We start from the raw sequence: 9,210 nt of genomic DNA, 5'->3' as shown, positions 1-9,210 counted from the left end.
TCTGCCCGCTGCCAGGCTGCCACAAGTGGCACCCAGGCAGGCAGGGGATGGGCTGCAGCAGGGTGCCCACGAAACCCCAGCTGCAGTGGGAGCTGCTCTTCCACACCTTGTGCCACAGACTGAGCTTCAGAAAGGCTTTCTGTGACATACCGGCTTGTTCGTTATAGGCACAGCCTCCCCATCAGCTGCACTGCCTGTCCGTGGGCATGTGGCATAGGCACACAGTGGAGACAAATGGGTGCTGGCAGCCAGAAACGCATATCAAATAAATATTCAGAGAGAGAAATGCTGAGGCAGTGAAAGATTTTATTGAAGGAGCAATAAGAGAGCAACCTTTATGCCTAAGAAATAGCTCTGCTTCCCAACTACAGATGTTAGAAGTGGCCACAGCAACTGCCCCTAACACCCACCAGCCCAGCAGCCTTCCCTACCCCACGCCAGGCCACCACCAGAGATGGTTGCCTGTCCCCCTTGGGCCTCAGCGAAAGCACAGGGCAGCACTCGAGGGAAAATGAAGTCAGAGGGAGCAGAGACGAGCAGGGTTCTGGGGCTGGCGGCACGTTGCCTGCCTCAGACAGTGAGCGGTGCCATGGGTCCTCCTGAGCAGAATCTTTTTAGATTGGTCTGGTCGGGAGAGTCATCTGCCTGGAAGAAGCAGCACAAAAACTATTCAGTTTTCTCATTTGGACTTTTCCCTGTATCCCATGGGAGGTTTTCCTGTGGGTCCATACTGGTAGAGGCACCTCCCAGACAGTGGGAGCAGCCCATGGGAAATGGGGCTGGCTGGAGCAACATGGGGCTAGGGGGTCTGCAGGTCCCTGCCCCAGGGTGGGAGCATGCCGCGCTCCCCGGGAAGGCAGTGCTGTGGGAAATGGGTCCTTACGTCGGTGATGTCAACCCTGGTGTTCCTGAGGCTGGTGTTGAGAATGCTGGGCAGGCGGACTGACACATGCAAGGCATCTGCAAAAGCAAGTGAAAGCATCTCATCATGGGGAGAACCCTGAAGGCAGGCAGCAAGGGAAGGGGCAGAGCCCCAAATCCGACTGAATTTGAGCTAAGAGAGGACCCAGAGCCCGGCCATACCGTTAATGGCAGGTACATATGCAGCTGCGAGGACTTGCTTGAGCCATTCTGCAATTGGGGAGATCTGCGGGGGAAGCAGATGGGTGTCAGTGTCAGAAGGAGAGCAATGGTTATGGCAATGAAAACAGCAATGTCAGGGTTATCAAGTTCTGTCACTGCAGGATGCTTGGAGCTATAAAACACAAAGGCTGGGCAGCTTCCTTCAGTGAAACTCCTCCAGGACTGAATGTGGGCAGATACACAGGGACAGGCTCTTTGGGTAAATTCTCCTCAATTATTCGTCCCCTGTTCCCAGCACCCTCGGTGCACTGCCAGCAGGTGAACATACAGATCCAAGTGTCACTGCTATAGGGCACAGGGGATCGACAGGGCAGACAGCAACTGGCCTCTGCCAAGAGCAGAAGAAACGTGAAGACTGAAGATTAATTGACGTTTTGGTTCTCTTTCCCTACACAGAGTCTCAACCCAAAGCAGCGTGCACTTACACTGAGGGGGTCAAGTCTCAGGGGTACCCGCGTCAGGTTGATGCTACAAAAGAGAAAAAACAAGCAGTCAGGTTGCATCAGATGCAGCGCTCCTCCAGCTCTCCGAATGCTGCCCAGACCCTTCCTTGGTCTGGAATTTGTCTCACCCACATGAAAAGATGAGGATTTTGAAAGCAGGGCAACTTTTTTACAACTCTTTCATCACTTTAGACGTGCACTTGCTTTGAGGTTGGGGCTGGGAGGAGGCAGGAAAGCTCCAGCACATCTTTTCCACCACATCTACATCACACTCCCTGATTGCTGCCATCAGCCCCATCTTGCCAGGCCCCCAGCAGCATCCCCAGGCAGAGCTCCCCTGCCCACAGTGACCGCAGAGCTTGGCTCTACCTGTCAAGAGCCAGGGAGGTTTGCAGTTTGCCACCGGAGACCGATGGCGTGATGTTCAGAACAATGTCCTGAAATTGGAACAACAGAAGAAATGAGGTTATTTCCCTGCATAGCTCCCGAGACTAAAAAGAAAACCCAGAGTATTTGTAAATAATCCATTCTGAGAAAAAACACCTGTCTGTGCCTAGAAATCACATTTTTTTGATGGATGGCATCTGTTTCTCTCCCAAGGGTTCACCCTTCTGTTTCTATTTTGTATTACTCCTTAAACATTTCACTTGCACTTGGTTGAGAGCATTTTTAAAGGCCTGGGCACCACTGTTCTGACAATGTAGTAAATTCAAAAATACAAAAATAGTAAATTCAAAAAACCCCAAAGTACAAGTACTACATGGCTAAGGGCAGGAGAAGCCGAGGGGATGCCAGAGAACAGCCAGGTTCACTCCACTCCCTGTTTCAAAGGTCTCATTCCCCGAGAACCCACTCACCGTGTCAAGGGAGAAGAGGGGCTGCTGGGCCGACTGCAGGGGAGGACTGAAGATGTCGATGGAGGCTTTGAGGGTGGCAGTAGCTCTTTTGTCCCTCACGGCCACCACTGGTTTGTTGGCCACCCGCACGCGCAGCTCCAGTGGCAAAGAGTCAGGGAGGATCTTGGCGAGCTGCACAGGGCAGAGGGAGGTCAGAGCAAGGGGGTGTTTGCATGGCCAGGGCGGTGGGGTTGAAGATCAGTGCAGGTGAAGGAGGGGGCTGACCTGGGGGATGAGTGGGAGAAGAGCAGATGTGGACAGCAAGACACTATCAGGCACCTGTGGGAACAGCACCAGTGAAATGAGCCATCAGGAGTTTGTGCCAAGCCCACGCTGGGCTCAGCTGGGCCCCGCAAACAAATACAAGCACATGGTGGTGAGCACCCTTGGGTCACCCGAGAGCATCCAGGACCCCACCTTGGACATGCAGAGGGGCATGGTGACCCACCATTGAGTTGGTGATGCTGAGGCTGAAGGCTCCCTGCCCCTGGACCAGCTCCAGCAGCTTGCCAAGGGCATGCTCGGAGAGGCTGAGCTGTGGTGGGCGACCAGTGGCCAGCAGCAAGGTGGCGGCAAGCGGTGGTCCTTGTGTGGAGGCCACCACACCGCTCTCTGTGTCCCCGACGAGGAGCTGCAGAGACAGAACAGTGGAGGGATGCTGGCAGGGCTCAGAGGGCTGTGGTCGCACTGGGCACCCTACTCGTCTGTGGACCTTGCGGAGATGCTCACGTGGGGTTAATCAATGTTTTAATAGACATAGGGCTGCCTCAGGCTGTTCTAGCACAGGCAACAGCTGCATCTGCTACAGCTTTCCCTTTAAAACACCATCACATCTCCCATCGGAAAGACACATTGCCAGTGTTTTTCGCCTGATCACGGTCCCCACCAATTACATGCCAAACTTTCACAAACCACTTATAAACAGAACCTGCTTGTGAACGATGACCACTGGTCCTGTATGAAATCAAAATTTGCTGATGATCAACTATGAAAATGCTATAATTGTGCTTAATTAAGCAGCGTCAAGCCAATCTGGCTCATGCTACTCTCAAGGATTAGCAAGTGAAAAAACAAGGTAGAGCCCCAGTGGTGGCATTAGTACAGACATGGCTGGACCATGCTCAGCACCTTCCAGCGAACACTCTCCTGAAGACAGGTGGAATAAGAGGAGCCTTCGGCAAACAGTTGCCACATTCAGATGAATGACACAAACTCACTCACTCAGAGGTTCTTGGGCTGGGGAAGCAGTAGGACTTACGTTTAGATCCAGCTGGATAGCATCGCCACTGATGATGGAAAAGAGGGGCAGATCTCCCAGAGCCCCAAGCGGGACCGTGGCTGTGGGACACAGGGAGGAAAACTTTTAAGCTGCAAGGAGAGGGGGATGCTCGCAAATCCCATGGTCCCAAGAGATATTGGAACTGATGGCAGCTCCTGCCCACAGCATTCCCAGCTGGACAAGCCACTAGAAAGCACTGTTTTGCAGCAAAAATATTGTTTCTAAAAGCAACAGCTCCTGCAGTGGCTTTCTTCAGGAAAAACTGCCTGCTGTTGCTCTGGGGCAAGGGGAATTGAGTGTTGTGCTTGAGCTGAGAGTTGTGGTTTTAGGAAGTTGTTAAATTATTGTATGCACTCAATGTAAAAAAGCCAACAAACCCTAAGTGCAGGGGGTCACACAGGAGCAGAGGAAGAGGAGGGTGCAGCACTTACGGGTCCTGGAGCCAAGCAGAGTGTTCACTGTGCTGAGCCTGGAGTTGATGACGTTGCACCCCTGAAGAGGCAGAGGGAAGTTAAGAGTCCAAGGACCTGCAACACTCACGTGTGTGTGGTGTGTTAGCACAGTGGGGAAGAACTGGTTCTTCTGGGGTTGCACAGTGCGGGCAGGAGCCGCTGCCTGGCAGGGCTTGGTGGGACACTCCATTGCTGCAGCATCGGGCGGGCGAGCAGCCCCTTTAAGCGATTTGCTCACCACTTGTGACCACTAAACCAGCACATCTCAGAAACCTGCTTGCCAGCAAAGCCTGGCACAGGCAATGGTGCTGGTGCCCATCAGCAGGGAGGACAGGCTGACCGCCCTGGCTGAGCCCACAGCTGTGCAAACAGCCGTGTCCGTGGGGGCAACCTGGCCCGCTGCCTGCACTGCCTGCACTGCCTGCTCTCTGCCCTGCCTGCCCTGCCCACGCTGCCTGCCCGCCCAGCACTGTGCTGATGGCTCGCATGAAGATCGCTTTGCAGACTTACCACCTCACGCAGGACATCACTAAGGAGGCGTTTTAAAGGCTGATCCAGAAGTGGCACTTTGGGCCTGGATAATGGAAAAATAGGAAATAAAAAGTGATGTAGATTAACGGCTGGAAAATGAAAGTACTTTGCAGATGAGAAATATGAGGCCTCGCTTGTGCTGTCCAGGGCTATATTCAGTGCCAAAATATTGCCAAACACGAGCCCTCCGAACCCAGCTCAGTGCTAGGCTCCCAGCACAACCCAGAAATATTATTTCTTTAGCCCAGATTTTAAAAGAAAGTTGGCAGTTCTCTGAGGCCAGCAGCCAGCTAATTCAGCCTCTGAGGTGTCAGGCACAAAAGCGCTGCCTTCAATGGCCAACACCACCAGCACCAAGGTTTCCCACTGCTGTAAGGGCCACGTGCCAGCCATGAGCACCCCCCTCACACGGATGCTACCGCACACAGATGCCTACCTCAGACGGATGTTTATGTCAACAGTTTTGCAGACATTGTTCTGACGAGCCTCCCAGTTGTCCTGGACCACCATGGCCACATCTGCTTCCACCTGCACACAGAGCGCTTTGTCCAGAGCACTGCAAGGGGGGAAACACAGCATGCGGCTCAGGATATTTGCTGGCCATCTACTTCCCAAAGAGATGGTGACCTCCCTGCCCTGAGCCATGCCCATGACAGACATGCCATACCTGGTACTCTCTACCAGCAGCTGGGTGTTGAAGCCCACCTCGTGCCCAACACCTGGTAGGGAATGCAGACTTATTTTTGGAAGGGTGTTGTTCACAATTTTCAGCCTGGATGGTTGAAACAAGAAAAAGGCAATAAATAGCACATCTGTACAGTGGATGTCCTGTCCCCTCAGCCCCCAGCACTGCAGCTGATCGTAGAGCCGCAGTCTCAGGCCTTCACCCTGCTTGAGCAGGGATCCCTGACAGCCAGGAGCACCTTGCAGCACATACAGGACACCCTTGCATGACTGGGGCATATAGAAACTCCCAAGAGCTGAACCATCATTTATGAAGCTGCCCCACGAGGGGAAAGAGGGGGTCCATATGTTCAGACAGCAGGCTCCAGACCAGACCCTCCTTTCCCCAGTATGGCCCAGACTCACTGAGGGCTGCTCAGGGACATCCACCTCCCACTTTCACTCACCCTGTGAGGTCTCCACCACTTCCACCAAGAAGATTGCCAACGAGACCATTTTTTCCAAGAAGACCATTTTTGCCAAGAAGGATATCAATGACAGCATCAAGGAGACCATCAACAAGACCATCTTTGCCGAGGAGACTCCCAAGGACACCATCTTTGTCGAGGAGACTGCCAATGATGCCATCTCCACCGAGAAGACCCCCAAGGACACCATCTTTGTCAAGGAGGCTGCCAGCTACGCCATCTCCATCAAGGAGACTCCCAAGGACACCATCTTTGTCAAGGAGGCTGCCAGCTACGCCATCTCCATCAAGGAGACCCCCAAGGACACCATCTTTGTCAAGGAGGCTGCCAACGATGCCATCTCCACCAAGGAGACTCCCAAGGACACCATCTTTGTCAAGGAGGCTGCCAGCTACGCCATCTCCACCGAGGAGACCCCCAAGGACACCATCCTTGTCAAGGAGGCTGCCAGCTACACCATCTCCACCGAGGAGACCCCCAAGGACACCATCCTTGTCAAGGAGGCTGCCAGCTACGCCATCTCCACCAAGGAGACCCCCAAGGACACCATCTTTGTCAAGGAGGCTGCCAGCTACGCCATCTCCACCAAGGAGACCCCCAAGGACACCATCTTTGTCAAGGAGACCATTTCCACCAAGGAGACTGCCAACAACACCATCTTTGCCACGGCCTCTGCCAACAGGACAATCTTTTCCAAGGAGACCACTGAGCAGATTGCCACCAAGGAGACCACCTTGAACCTTCTTGGGGTTACATTTGATTGGCAGATCTCCAAGGTCTAAAAAAAAAGGATGAGAGGACACTGTAAGCTATGTGAACTCAGTGCAAAGCATGTTGTGTCAGCCTGGCTTTTCCTTCCCCTTTGTTTCCCTCTTTATGCAATAGGGGTGGTGGCACCAGCCACTGTGAAGTATGTGAAGTGTCATTTCCAAAGTGCTTTTTAAATCCAACTGACCAACATTGTCCCTATGACTGAACAGATCTGGACCAGCTTCTGATTTCCTGAGCATGGTCAAGAGACAGAAAGAGTAGAACTGGTCTCAAAAAATAGAACATAAAGCTTTTCCATACACTTACCTTTATCAGCTTTGGCAACTGAAGAAAAAAATCCTGGTGAAGGGGTCAGCAGGCTGTAGAGAAGTAAAATAATCGAGAACGTAGTCATCTTCAGTCCCAATAACTGTGGAAAGTAATTTCCATCAGTACAATGCTGGGATAGCAAGTGCAAGCCAGTGGAGGGAGGAAAGAGGAGGATCGAGGACAGAAAAAGGAGGAATTCCTGTTAGAGAGGACAAAATCAGAGAGGAAGTTGCTGGCACCACTCTGGCCTCCTCGCCAGACTGGTGGGCATGGTAAAACTGCATTTTCCTGCAGGAGGAACCAGAACTTCAACAGCAGCTGCTCCAAAGACCAACCCTCATGGCAGCCAAGTGATAAGCAAGTGCTTGTTCGGTTTTTTCCTGCTTTAACCCCTCAGCGCCCGTGAGCAATGTTGGCGACTGATCAGGCTGATCTGGGGCACATCTGTTCTGGGTGGCAATTTCTCTAAGAAACAAGATCCTGTATCCTTCATGATGGGAAAACAGGACATATCTGACAACATGATCATCTCTAGTCACAGAAAGAAAAGCGATTGGTCTACACCGGGCAAACACACCAACATATCTAGGAAGAATATGTCCTTGTTTGAATGTCATGACTTCTGTGCAAACATCAAACATCTGAGGCTTCCCTCTTCATAAAAGCACCTTTTGGTAGAATTGTAAGAAGGAAAAGATAATTTTTAGAGTTTCAGTGTAATTGAAATATTTCTGTGGGTCCTACAACTTGAAGCAGTGGGTTTTTTTAAAGAACCATAATGAACTTCATTGCCCCAAATCTATTTAAATGTAAATAACACATCAAAAAGGGATCAAAACAAGTGTGAGAGGTCTAATTCACCTTAGCTAAAATCTAACTCAGATAATAGAGTTCCACCAAAAATAATTTAAGTGATAATTGGTTATGAAAACCATGAAATACCCTTTCTTCTTCAAGGACTGCAAGTACAATGAACATGCATGTCTGTTCTTGAGAAACTCGTAGTGAAAACCACCATGAATTTTACTTGTTGGAGCATAATTCAGGCAGGCAGCAGGCAAGAATAACAATTTTTGTTAAAAATCCAATACTCCCAAAAAACCCTTAAGGGTTCTCCTTTGGGAAGTATTCAGGTTTGCAGAAGCAGAAGCTAAGAGCACACTTTTTGAAGAATACGTTTGCTCTTACCTGACCACGCTCTTGAGTACGAGGCTCTCTCTAGCCAATGTGGCTGTCTTCTGAAGCTGACCTGCATCAAGCATCTTCATATATAGAGCTTTACAGCAGGAAAGAGGCAAGCGATGTCATCGAGGACACCCACGATAATTGATGGGGAGCAAAACAAATAATGTATGGTTTCTGCTGACTTCCACTGCAAATATTTCCTTAGAGATGTCAGGAGTTAGGTAAATCATTGAGCAACAACCCGTAGATGCAGAAGCAGACTCGGCCAGCTCTCGGTGCCAGTCCGCATGCCGCTGCCTGGTTTAGCGTATCATCCTTTTGGCCTTGTTCTCATGTCAAGATGCAAACATGGCTGAAATGTCATGCCCTGATAAAATACCTTCCCACCCCCCAATAAAATTGAAGTTTTGGCTGAAATATGTGTCAAAATGCTGACCACCCCTCACTGTTAAATATTTCTACAGTTCTTGGTGCTGTGGTACTGAGCACTTCACCCTCACAGTAAGCCCATGCAGTAAGGGGGTGCCACACGCTATGGGTGATAAATGAAGGAGCAGGCAGCACCTTTCTCCATGTAAAGACAGGCTGCAGAGACAGTAACAGAGCCTGGTATTCACCAGCCATGCCCAGTGTTCCCATCCTGACTTGCCTACAGACTGTGAACTTACCTAAGAGTGGCCAAAGCCAACAGCACCTGCCCAGTGGCCTGAATGGCTCGTAGTCCATTTGATAACTGAGGAAAAGGAGGTATTGAACCAGGAAGGAACAGTGACATCATGACAAGGCATATTGATGGTGTGTCCCAGCTTTACAGATACCCCGAGCTGACAGACTCTTTGAGGAGACATCACCTGATTTGGAAGCACTGTACTGGTCTAACTGGCATGGCATTATATCCAGGTCCATCACCTCTGCCTCATGGCACTCCAGGAGGACCGGACATGGGATGGACTGGACATCTCATGGGGAGATACTATTGAGTGGGTGATGCCATTGACCATGGAGCCAGGGAGCTCCCCGGCTAGAGCTTGTCAGCTCTGGATCATTTTG

The 9,210-nt window shown here is 51.0% G+C and overlaps 1 protein-coding gene across 1 annotated transcript; it reads right to left on the bottom strand.

Moving 5' to 3' along the window:
* Positions 1–323: 323 nt before the first annotated feature.
* On the bottom strand, positions 324–7,228 carry LOC130156110 (BPI fold-containing family B member 3-like). Its single transcript, XM_056354326.1, has 15 exons — positions 6,973–7,228; positions 5,875–6,673; positions 5,412–5,516; positions 5,181–5,300; positions 4,724–4,787; positions 4,193–4,253; positions 3,741–3,820; positions 2,931–3,113; positions 2,708–2,761; positions 2,444–2,614; positions 1,956–2,023; positions 1,569–1,611; positions 1,084–1,147; positions 884–960; positions 324–645 (listed from the first exon to the last, which is right to left on the bottom strand). Exons 1-15 carry the CDS (start codon positions 7,058–7,060, stop codon positions 571–573), a joined length of 2,052 nt encoding a protein of 683 aa, XP_056210301.1. The 5' UTR covers positions 7,061–7,228; the 3' UTR covers positions 324–570.
* Between the last annotated feature and the right edge of the window lie 1,982 nt (positions 7,229–9,210).

The sequence above is a fragment of the Falco biarmicus genome, chromosome 10, assembly GCF_023638135.1.
Source record: "Falco biarmicus isolate bFalBia1 chromosome 10, bFalBia1.pri, whole genome shotgun sequence".
NCBI classification, from domain to species: domain Eukaryota; kingdom Metazoa; phylum Chordata; class Aves; order Falconiformes; family Falconidae; genus Falco; species Falco biarmicus.
This window is presented reverse-complemented; position numbering and strand designations above follow the sequence as displayed.